Source organism: Naumovozyma dairenensis, chromosome 2 (assembly GCF_000227115.2).
Source record: "Naumovozyma dairenensis CBS 421 chromosome 2, complete genome".
Classification (NCBI taxonomy): domain Eukaryota; kingdom Fungi; phylum Ascomycota; class Saccharomycetes; order Saccharomycetales; family Saccharomycetaceae; genus Naumovozyma; species Naumovozyma dairenensis.
In genome coordinates this window covers 912668-924831 of record NC_016480.1, presented here as the reverse complement: position 1 = coordinate 924831, position 12164 = coordinate 912668, and the positions used below count along the sequence as shown (strand labels likewise).

Here is a 12164-nt window from a genome sequence, read left to right as displayed (position 1 = left end):
ATAAGCGCATCAATCTTTCCATTATCACTTCTTATAACTATCTTTTTTCCTTTTCTTTAAATATATATAATCAGTATCTTATTTCAACTATCATATATTCCAATAACTGAAAAAAAGTCAATCAAAAAAGAGTATGTTACACATTTAGTACTAGAATAATGAATAATTTTTGACATTTCCTTTTGATCTCGGAAAAGAATTGAGAAAGCACCATATTGTTTTTTTGTTCTATACTAACGACCAAGTTATTTGCAATTTTTTATATCACAGTGTTACGTTCTACGGGAAGAAATTTACCCTCAAGATTCTTAAGCCATAATGCCATTAGATTATCGTCCACACAGGCCATCTCCAACGCCAGTATTATAAATTTGTCTCAAAGATGGGAACAAATGGCCAACACTGAACAAGAAGAATTAGCTACCAAATTAGCAGAACGTCAAAAATTACCATGGAACCAATTAACGCCTAATGAAAAGCAAGCAGCTTGGTTCATATCATATGGTGAATGGGGGCCAAGAAGACCTATCCATGGTAAAGGTGACGTAACGTACATTACCAAAGGTGTATTTATTGGTTTGGCAGTTTCTCTTGGGTTGTTTGCGTTTATTAGACAATTCGCTGGTGAACCTCCAAAGACGATGACTAAAGAATGGCAATTGAAATCTGATGAATATTTGAAATCAAAGAATGCAAACCCTTGGGGTGGATACTCTCAAGTACAATCCAAATAGGTGTAGAGCTGTGTATGGGTGTGTGAATTAATTTTTTGTCCTTTTTTAATGAGGAATTGATTATTTCTATTTATTTTATGCATTAATCATAGTGTTAACCTACTATTTGAGGGAGTGGATTTTTATTTGTACTTTTTTCTTTTTCCATCCGCTAATGTGTCTGATTTTCTATTTATTATATATACAATTTCTATATTCAATATCGTTTACAACTTTGATAAGGTCTTTGTGTCAGTTGTTCTTCAGTGGGATCTAAAAGAGTACATGTAAAGAAATGATGGTCGTAGGCTATGGGGGAACTAAGATTACGATGTTACAAATTAGATACTTCTAATTTTAAATCTATCAAGCAAAACAGTGTTTTATTAGATTATACTAATTGGGGAGAATTCAATGTTTCATTATCATTACTATGTATTCGACTATAACTATCTGTTTTTAACATCAGTTTTTTTTCATCGCACTGAAAACTCTCCGTAAAACAGTACCTCATCGAGAGAAACAAAAATATCTAGTAATAGATGAGAACTATTGCAAAAAAAATATAAGAACAGAAGAAAAACGTTAGACGACTGTTCGCTCAGGAGATTACCTAAAGAGTAAGAATGTCCTTCTCATTTGGCTTCACTTCAAACGATCTTAATGATGATGAATTGACAGATGATGAAACAATAGCGCCTACAGGATCCACGCAAACTACCAACGAATTCGTTAACCCATTGGATTTTCCACGACTCTTGACTCAAGATGTAGTCCAACCGCAAATAATCGACTTGTCCTTGATGTTGAAATCTCTGAATAATGTTAGGCTAAGTTTTGAACAATTTTCAAGTCCAATTACCTCGTATCCATTATACAGAAGAGAATTATTCGATGTTAAACATCAACTAATGCTTGAATCTGATGATCCTAATGTGTCTAATACAAATAATGAATTGACCGATATATTAATTGGTGACACGTCTGAAGATTTAAGGAAAAATGTTTATGAAGGTGGATTGAAATCATGGGAATGTTCCATTGATTTAGTTGATGCATTAAATGATACATCTTATAAAGAATTGAATCAATTTAATACATTTGTTGAATTAGGTTGTGGGACTTCTTTACCCACTGAATTTATTTTCTCCAAATTATTACTTGAGTCTACTAATCAAGATATTACAAAGACCGTGATTTTAAGTGATTATAATGAAAGTGTTTTAAGATTAGTTAGTTTACCAAATTTATTAATAACATGGGCAAACTGTGTATTGACTGCAGAGCAACGAGTTTCTTTACAGAGGGCTCAAGATGAAAATGTACCCATTTGTGAAGATGAACTATTATTGACTGAGAAGTTATTAGACTCATTCTATCAAGATATGCAAAAAAGAAATATTAATATACACTTTATTTCTGGTTCTTGGGGTAGAACATTTACGAAGCTTCTTCATACCATCATCCCTGCAGATCAGAATATATTAGTTCTTACTTCTGAAACGATCTATCAACCAGAAAATTTACCGGTTATCGCTGAAACATTGTTAGATCTAAAGTTATCATACTCCAGCATTGCAGTGAAAGAATTTGTTGCAGCTAAGGATATTTATTTCGGTGTGGGTGGAAGTATAGTAGAATTTGAAAATTACTTGAAAAGGAAATAGAAAAGGATGCATTAAATATAACTTTCAAGACTTTTAAAATTGACTCGGGACTAAAGAGATCGATTATATATATAGAATAAGTACCGATGTAAGTTAGTATTATTATAGAATGATAAGGAAAAGCTATAAATTTATGGTAGTCAATACCTTTTAGATTCATAGCTTCAAGATAAAGGCTAATGTAAATGCAATTATATCCAACTAAACTACACATTCCAATAGCCATTACTCGATGTCTCTCGGAGTTGCATTAAAAACTCCGGGATGGACCCATTTAGATAAGAAAACGCCCCCCCCCCCCCTCAATTGAACAAAATATTTCTGTGGTGGTCGAAAGCATCTGAGAAATCATAAGGCCAGGGAGTGCGTAACTATTTACAAAATGTGTTGGAGAAATAGACATATCGATGATTATTGGGCTCTTTTGGGGGGCTAAAGAATGTACGGCCTGTGTTATATAGCTCTATTTTTGATATTACTGTAACGTAATTTATGTACTAACTGAAGATTAAGTTGAATTTGATATATTTTGGTTTTCGTCTCTTTCAAATCTGAAATAAGACCAGCTACCAAACATGATAATGCATTCTGATATTTTTGTTTATTTTCCATGATTAAACTTGTCCAATTTTGTCATTTTAGAATATTTGATTTGGGAATTTAGAAATATAAATATAAACAAACTTTTACTCGAAAGAACTTAACTTAACTATTTAAAAAATTAGTTATATTTCTTATTAATTTGAAGAGAAAGAATTTAAACCAATTATTATAACAAACTGGTTGAAGAAAAATGTGAATCTTGAAGTCCTTTAAGTCTCTACGAAACGTTCAAAAGTTCCTTGTATATAAGCTACGTCATCACTATATCTACGGACATCCGCGCCTTCTCTTCTACGTACCTTTTGATTTTGACATCAAATATATATATATATATATGAATTGTTCCCTTTAAATATAAAGACCACGAGATCATAAACTAACCACTTTCAAACTTTAAAGTTAATATTATACCCATCACTGGAAATTATCTACATTCCTCGAGGACGTTATAAACTAACATCTCGAACTTTACTTTATTGAGGAACATACTAAGAAAGAAAATACATATCACTGAGATATGGAGTTTTTTAATTTGAATCATAATGAGCAAGTAGTTTCACCATGTCTAACTATACACGGTAAACTGACTAAAAAGACATCAGGTGCCCAATCAATTCAAGTTCAGCACCCACAATTACCTCCATTAACCTTTCCCATAAATGAAGATTTTTTCAAGGCAACTGTTATCCTAACACCGGGGGAAAACAAATTCACTTTTATTACGGATAAAAATGTCTCCCAACAAATCACTTGTTATTATACCCCATTATTACAAGATCAACCAATCCATCTTTGTTTAATCCTTGCTAAGGACTCTCCAATGAAATTTGACTCCCCAAAGGATCAAATTGCAAAAGAAAATGGTAACGATTTATACCTAGCTATAAAGAAACTAAGAATGGCAGGAAGATTACTGCAAGCATTTACTAACGAACAAATGTTACGTAATGGATTTGGTCATCGTACTGTTCAATTCGTAGAAGAATATACATTAGATACGGAATTTCAAGATAATCCAATGAAGAAATTGAAAATGAGAAATAACATTAAGATACATTTGGTAAGATCTGAAAAGAGTATCAAGGAAATTAGATCTCATGATATTGCACAACAAAACAGTAAGGCTAAAGATGCTGGTGCGTTATATGGTATTGCTATGGACGCTTTGAAAAAATACGGTGGTCCATTCATTAATTGTGAAAAGCCTGTTCAGGCTGCATGTATATATATGGATACTCATTGGGATGGAAAATTAATTACAGGCCATGCCGCTCTTGGTGGTGGTGATGATCATATCAAATTGGCCATCTTTGGGTCGCATGGGATCTATTCATGGCCTCGCTCTATGGAAGATGTTGTGCCATATTTTTTAAACGATACTAAAGCATCTACTACAGAAGTGGCTAACGATTGTGGACAATGTGGCTCCTATTGGGAATGTTTAGCAATTACCATGGGTGCATTTTGGCATGAAATGGGTCATTTGTTAGGTTCCCCACATCAAGAACATGGTGTCATGTTAAGAGACTATACTGTATTGAACAGATCATTCTTAACAAAAGAAGCTTATTGTCTAAGAACAAAATCATATGGTGCTGCAGCACCAATTTTTCCTAAAGAAGAATGTACTTGGCATCGTTTAGATCTTTTGAGATATTTATATCATCCTTCATTTACAAAACCAGAAGATTACAATGATCCTAGTTTCTTTAGACCAAGCAAGATTGGTGGGTTCCAATTCTCAGAACCAAACTTCTATCCTTTAGGAAATGATATTTGCCGTTTCTCATCTCAAACTGGTATAACTGTTATAGAGATAATTTGTGGCGATTTAGCCCTCGGTTACATCGAGTATCTTCCTGTATCATTAGGTGGTCCAGGACCCCAAAAAGAAGTCGTCGTCAGTCTTTCTGAATTACGTGCCCGTATCCCAGCTAATAAATTGGAAGAATTTAAAGATAAGTTCACATTAAATCTGATAGCCGTTAATTCACCAAGTGCTACGTATGAAAATTTCCCAAGTTTAGCAACTGTTACTCCAATTCCTATGGGTAAGTACGGTTATCCAGAATCTATTAGAGGTTTCAAATCCCCAGCTCATGGACAAATAGGTCGTGGTAAGGAAACTGGTATTCTCGGTATCAATGTAAAGAATGTAGTCGCAGTAAGAGTATATCATGGTGCAGCCTTAGATGGGATGCGCTTTTTCTTTAATGCTCCTACAAAGAAAAATGAACCTCCTGCAATTCCATCTAGAACTTATGTGGATAAATTGACAAAATCCTTTAAAGCTAATGTATCCATCTCCAATGATCATCCAAGTGTATTATTTGGTGTTGAAACACCAAATTATAGTGATGTTATTTTGGAACCTGGTGAATACATTACGGGATTTACAGTAAAGTCGGGCTGGTGGATTGACGCTGTTCAGGTATCTACAAATTATGGTCGTAAAACTGATATGCTAGGTAACAAAGAAGGTGGTGGCCAAAGAGAATTATTCCCACCAGAAGGACAATACGTTTTAGGGATATATGGTAGTGTAGGAAATTGGGTAGACTCCTTAGGTATTGTTTACGGTTCACTGTAGTGACAATAGTATATCTAAAACGGTTTTTTTTTTTATATTATCCAATTAGAATAAGATTATTAAATAGTATCATTTAAACAAATCAAAAAAGTACGTACATAAGGAAATATTCTTCAGGACAAAAAAGCTGTTCTTAATATAGTTATTTATAAATTATGACTTTGACTTCTGGTCATTGGTGGGGTTCCACGCGGGCTAGATTTATTTTCATTATTCTTTTCGGTAGATTCATATTTGGTCTTTAATAAAGACAATTTTTCATTAAGTCTATCAATTTCAAAATTCTGTCTATTCAATAATTTGTTTTTCGGATTTGGGTGTTCAAATTTCCTATTTGGAACTTGTCTTGAGTGGAAAGTAGATATAGATGTACCACCACCATCTAGCATGTCAAGTTTATTCATTCTAGACTGAGTATCAACAAGACCATTTTCATTCAAAGAAGTGCTCTTGGAAAGAGGACGTTTAGATAAGAAATCACTTGTTGAACTTACTGAGGAAGAGGGCGCTGTTGGGACTACTGAATATCTTCTCTCTTTATGCACAAGTCCAATTTCTTTCACTCTTGTCGTATTCAATTCGGATGCAGGTACCTCATAGAAATCGTCGTCTTCTTCATCATACTCCCATAATGACCATGTTATTCCATATGGCTTTGGTTCCAAACAATACACACAATGTAAAGGTATATCTAAATTTGCAATAATATCAACGTCTAAATTCATATAGTAACCTAATAATGCTCTTGCGACAACCCTATGAGTAATGATCAATACATTGTCTTCAATTCTTTCTAATTCCGTAATGACGGGTCTTAAACGATTAATAACATCCATATAGGATTCTCCACCCATCCCTGGATAGCGATACCTTAATTTGTCCTTTTGTCTCTCTTCAAATTCCTCTGGGAATTTCCCTTGAATTTCTGGATATGTCATTCCTTCAAAATCACCCGCCCCTAATTCATCCAACATTTTCATTTGCTTTATAGGATAATCATCTTCATTAAAATATTTTGCGGTTTCAATAGATCTAGTCAACATACTCGTCCATACGAAAAAATCATTTAATTGGACGGTGGAAGCTTTTCTTTTAGAAAGTTTCCCATCTTCTTTTGACTTAGATTCATTTTCTATTTTCCTTGTGTAAAATGCTATTCGTTGTTTATCCATAAATTTGGCTAAACATTTGGCATATTTGTCACCTCTACTCGTAAGATGTGAATTTCCTCCTATACGCCCCCGAGCATTATCTACACTTTCACCATTTCTTGTTATCCATATTTGTCTTTCAGTTAAATTGAAATTTAATAAATAATACACTGTTTGTGAAGCTAAGAACCCTTCAATATTGTAAGCAATAACTTTCTTACCTACATCAATCATCTTAATATATTGGATACCTTCACTATCTTCAATTGGTTCATAAGCTTGCATATAGTTTTTTAATCTATCTCTAAAATCCTTCAATGATTGATCTGGATTTTTCCCCTTATAATCAGGTCCAAATAGTTTCAATTTAACATTTTTCTCCACTAGATCTTTATTACTACAAATGGATTCCAAAAATAAAACCTTCAAATATTTATTCCTTTTACGTATCTTCTCCAAAAGATGCTTCCTTCTCTCCTTCGTTGTATTGGTAGCATCAAAGATCCCTACACATCCGGGACCCTCTGATAAATAATTCAATAATTCATCTAACGTATCCATAGCCCATTTTTCCCTCAATTTCGTGGATTCTGGATTCTTAGGATCGAAAAATTTGGAGTCTTGCTCACTCAACCCCTTCTGTTCAGTGAATTGTCTTCTTGTGTTCCCGACATTAAAAACTTTACAATAGTACATGGAATAATTTAAATATCTTGATAGTTTGTTTGTAATGAAGGATTTCCCCGTAGCTGGTAAACCAACCATGACAATCACTAGTTTAGATCCGTAATCTGTACTGGAGATGATCCCATCGGGTGATGTCTTAGATTTGGTTAACCCAGGGACATCTATTGTCGTTGGCCTCCTCTTTGGGTATGATATTTTGGAAGTCATTGCATTTACTATGGTAGAATCCGTCATTAATGTTGCAGTAGATGTTGATGTGGAATCTGATGTAACGGCAGTTGAGGCAGCAGCGAAACTTCGTATGCTATTATTATTGATAGTTTCATTACCATCTTTACTATTTTTATTATCATGCTGGTTATGCTTATCTAATAAATTTTTCAATTCAGTTTGACTTTCCTTGGGACTTACTTCTGGCGTGGCTTCATGTGAATCTCCAGGAGAAGCAAATTCACTAGTTATGGGAGTATCTGTTAACGGTCTTCTATGGAATGATGGTAGCGAACTTAATGCACCGCCACTGCTGCTGCCACTTGCAATCTTCTTCATGTTGTTGCCACTATTACTCCGAAGGGGACCACATGAATCATATTCTGGCGTTGGAATCAATTCTGGCGGTGTTTCCGTAGGTTCCAAATGCTCTGGCTCTAGCGAATTTGCCTTACTTGAATTTTGTGAATAATCAACTCTTTTAAACATATGTGGGTAGTAGATCTAGAGTATATGTGTCCTGTTGTTGATCTCAAACTTGATGGTATTTAATTTCTGAGAAGATATATGTGTGTTTTGATTAGCGAGTAGTTTAAACTGCTTACAAGTTGAAAACCACAGTTATTAGCTATCTTTGTTTCTTGGCAATTTAACAGATTCCAGATCTATATGGTATTTCTACTTCCCTAAATCAAAGTTTGTAGAGTAGACTATAATAATAACTCCCCTTCCCTTGCCACCTTTATTTTATCTTTTGTTTATTTATTACCCTAAAATCGGGCGGGGGTAGGGCTAGGGTTAAATATAAAAGTAGGGTTAATTTTGATTTTAAAAAGGGGCAAATAAAAACCCTAACATGGAAACTTCCATGGTTAGGGTAGAAGCATTATAACCTAGTATTACCCGGTAACCATAAAAGCAAAACCCTGACATTTCCCTTTTAGGAAATATATAACATTTACAAATAACATCAATATTGAAATAATTGAAATAGTACCTGATTGAAATCTCGAAAACTTAATAAACCTTACCTGACTGACGGCAAGCAGATTTAAGATTTTAGCAAGAGTACATATAGCAGAATTATCTTTCAGGACCATACAAAGACATAATAAAAATGGCCTTCCTACAAAATTTGTATGTTACATTTGTGTTTTAATTGTCGCTGCATGATAAAGCACTTCATCTTTTTTTTAACACAATGCGAACCAACTTTACTAACCTTTCGATCCGATATGCTGATTGATCCAATTTTTATGATCATTCATCGGTTGTAATATTTTTCAGCCATCTAAGTCCCGGTCAAACAATCCGTTCTACAAGAGGTTTCAAATGGAATTCAGGCCCAAACCAGCAACAACAACAACAACAGCAACAATCACAAGAAGAATTACCGCCATCAAGTTCACCTTTGAGAGCCAAAGAAAACAACGCAAGACCTTTCAATGATACCTCAAATAATAATACTGTCTATGGCGGTGACCCACTATTAACTACACCTATTAGATCTGAACCTCAACTTCAACAGCAACAGAATGTCACAGATTTCAATTATACACCATCTCATCAAAAACCTTACATTCAACCACAATCGGGCACCACAGTAACGACACACCAAGACATCAAACATATCGTAGAGATGACGCTAGGATCCGAAGGTGTTTTAAACCAAGCGGTAAAATTACCTCGTGGTGAAGATGAAAACGAATGGTTAGCTGTCCATTGTGTGGATTTCTATAATCAAATAAACATGTTATACGGTACGATCACTGAATTTTGTTCCCCTCAATCGTGTCCTCGTATGATCGCCACAAATGAATACGAATATCTTTGGTCCAAAGGGAAAGGGATCCCTCCGGTGTCAGTTTCCGCTCCTAAATATGTGGAGTATTTAATGAGGTGGTGTCAAGATCAATTTGATGATGAAGCGATTTTTCCAGCGAAAAAGGATGGAGTTTTCCCAGAGAGGTTTATTGATAAGATTATTATTCCGATTTTGAGGAGGTTGTTTAGAGTCTATGCTCATATTTATTGTCATCATTTCAATGAGATTTTGGAGTTGAATCTTCAGACTGTATTGAATACTAGTTTTAGACATTTTTGCTTATTTGCTGAGGAGTTTAAATTATTGAGGCCTGCTGATTTTGGTCCATTGTTGGAGTTAGTCACTGAACTAAGGGATAGGTAGAATAATACACATGCAAAGATAAATAGAGTGTCACATAATATTCGGTCAAGAACGATCGTGCGTTCGTTCAAGAGGTTGTTATATATATATAATGATATATTAGCTTGTAGTTCGATTATGATTATAATATAAACTACACTGCATAACATGATAAATATTTTCACTATTTAATGGTATTGGAGAATGTTCGGTTATATTATTAATATTAAAAATAATAATAAAAAATTAAGGAAAGTTATGGAATTACGAAGTACAGTCAGGAAATTGTTTTTATTTCATTTTCGAAGATGAAATCATCTCGTTAAATACTTTTTCTTCAAGCTGCATTTTCATTATTTAAAGGTACCTCATCTTTGGTAGCAGACATTGGTTTTCCATCATCGTCCAAGTTCAAACGATTTTTAACAAACTTTAACTTTTCTTGTAAATTTGAAGTGGAAGTCAACAACCTAATATCTTCAAACCACTGCATCATAGTATCATAGGAATCCGTCTTAAAAACCCAATTATGACCCTTATGTATTAGACCATTTTGTTTTGCGTGTAGAATAAATTTGGCTTCTTGTTGAACCTTCTTGTTAGAATGTTCAGTGACGCTACATTCATTTAATGCTAGTGACATTACAGGTACTAGATCTTTCTTTCTATCTGCAGTTTTAAATTCATGCAGGAAACTTGGAGTCAAGACGTAATAACCTCTTGAATACGATTTCAAAAATTTAGAACGTCTTTCTAAGAACCCTGATCTAATTTGGTACGTTAGTGGATCAAATTGTGATCTATATACAATTTCTTTGAAGCTTCTCATTGGTAAATTGGGTAATAAAAAGTTTGGATCTCTGGATATAAAATTGTCCCATTCAAATTGAGGGTCCATGTTGAATAGACCAATATCTAATTTGGAGATTAATATATCGAAAACCAATTGTGATTGTTGTCCTAATAATCTTGCATAATTAGTTAATGCATTTTGAATTTCCATAACGACGACTTTTTCCAATTCTGCGCCTGAAGTTTCTAAATTATTAAAAGCTTCATGCAGGAAATTTTCCTCAGTGATTTGCTTTTTAATTTGTTTATCTAATATGATTTTGGTTAAATAAGGATCTTGCCTTGGTACATTATTATAGCGAACATCTTTCAAAGAATCCCAAAAATGTCTCATATCTTGCTTTGTTTGTTGTAACTCTTTCGCACATGAATTTTTGAAATCAGATTGTAACGATTTAATTTCTTTAATCTTAATCAAAAGATCTCTTCTTAAGTCTTCTAGTCTTGGGATAATTTCATTAGATAAATCTCTTGAAGCCTTTGAAGCACTGGATGCCATGGATTCATGATATTGGTTTAATATAGTGGGCAAATCTTGAATGGATCCATTACCTAACGGCAGAAAGAATTTTTGAGTAGCCTTTTCATCATTAGTGGTAGGTTGATGTTGATTTTCAATGGCGAAAAATGGGAATTGAACAGCATGAGATAATCTTAACTGTTGCCTTACGATCTCATCTTCAATGGATGCTGTTTCTGTTAGATAAACAATTATTGACCTGATAATGTTTCTCCAAGCTGAGAATCTTGCTGCTAGGATGTCAGTTGGTTGAGCTGATGTTGGGATTAGGATAACCAATGGAGATCTCGGATCCTGTTGTTGATTCGCTCTAGAACGTTGAGTGGAATTCCTCATTCGGGATTGCATAGAAGTGCTTGTTAACGAGTTACGTTCTGGTATTTGTCTTAAAGTAGAATTTGCACGGTTTACAGACGATGAACCTACCATGGAATCAATATTTGGAAGACTACCGGTACCAGCGGTTTGATTAGGATTTGGACTATTACCTGTAACATCAAAATTAGAGGCTGTGTTTATATTGACGTTATTGAGAATTGGTTTATTACTATTTGGAGGATAAATGGATTCATTGTTTACCATCAATTCTGGAATATTATTATTATTATTATTAGCTTGTGCTACGTTATTGATGTCAGCGGAGGCTACACTTCCTCTTTTCCCGAAATTATTATTTGTTAACGTGTTTTGATCAGTGGATGTGGATGATAACATTTCTGCGGCACTGACATTCGGGTTTTGTTGTACTTGTGGTTGTGCTTGCACTTGCGCTTGTTGTTGTTGTTGTTGTTGTTGTTGTTGCTGTTGTATATAGGACTGCTGCAAATATGATTGTTGTTGCAATGATGATGGTCCACTATGTTGTAGATAGGAGGTGGGATAGTCTGAAGACGTCAGACTCCTGGTATGTTTCTGCAAACTATGCAAGTGGTGTAAATTCATTTGTTGTTGTGACAACATGTCAGAGACCGTTGATGTCATCGTGTTATGTTTCGACATTTTTC

General features: G+C 34.2%; 6 protein-coding genes across 6 annotated transcripts; 4 read left to right on the top strand and 2 right to left on the bottom strand.

Moving 5' to 3' along the window:
- Positions 1 to 392: 392 nt before the first annotated feature.
- Positions 393 to 734, top strand: COX5B (cytochrome c oxidase subunit Vb; the record flags this gene model as incomplete). Its single annotated transcript, XM_003668598.1, has 1 exon — positions 393 to 734. One exon carries the CDS (start codon positions 393 to 395, stop codon positions 732 to 734), a length of 342 nt encoding a protein of 113 aa, XP_003668646.1.
- A 605-nt stretch (positions 735 to 1339) lies between these two features.
- On the top strand, positions 1340 to 2380 carry HPM1 (protein-histidine N-methyltransferase; the record flags this gene model as incomplete). The annotated part of the gene is made up of 1 exon (XM_003668597.1): positions 1340 to 2380. The coding sequence occupies one exon, from the start codon at positions 1340 to 1342 to the stop codon at positions 2378 to 2380; it is 1041 nt and encodes a 346-aa protein (XP_003668645.1).
- Positions 2381 to 3500: 1120 nt separating this feature from the next.
- NDAI0B03670 (putative metalloendopeptidase) lies at positions 3501 to 5573 on the top strand (the record flags this gene model as incomplete). The annotated part of the gene is made up of 1 exon (XM_003668596.1): positions 3501 to 5573. The coding sequence occupies one exon, from the start codon at positions 3501 to 3503 to the stop codon at positions 5571 to 5573; it is 2073 nt and encodes a 690-aa protein (XP_003668644.1).
- A 146-nt stretch (positions 5574 to 5719) lies between these two features.
- Positions 5720 to 8110, bottom strand: PFK26 (6-phosphofructo-2-kinase; the record flags this gene model as incomplete). Its single annotated transcript, XM_003668595.1, has 1 exon — positions 5720 to 8110. One exon carries the CDS (start codon positions 8108 to 8110, stop codon positions 5720 to 5722), a length of 2391 nt encoding a protein of 796 aa, XP_003668643.1.
- A 628-nt stretch (positions 8111 to 8738) lies between these two features.
- On the top strand, positions 8739 to 9809 carry MOB1 (Mob1p; the record flags this gene model as incomplete). Its single annotated transcript, XM_003668594.1, has 2 exons — positions 8739 to 8758; positions 8909 to 9809. 2 exons carry the CDS (start codon positions 8739 to 8741, stop codon positions 9807 to 9809), a joined length of 921 nt encoding a protein of 306 aa, XP_003668642.1.
- Positions 9810 to 10125: 316 nt separating this feature from the next.
- Positions 10126 to 12159, bottom strand: SLM1 (phosphatidylinositol 4,5-bisphosphate-binding protein; the record flags this gene model as incomplete). The annotated part of the gene is made up of 1 exon (XM_003668593.1): positions 10126 to 12159. The coding sequence occupies one exon, from the start codon at positions 12157 to 12159 to the stop codon at positions 10126 to 10128; it is 2034 nt and encodes a 677-aa protein (XP_003668641.1).
- Positions 12160 to 12164: the final 5 nt, after the last annotated feature.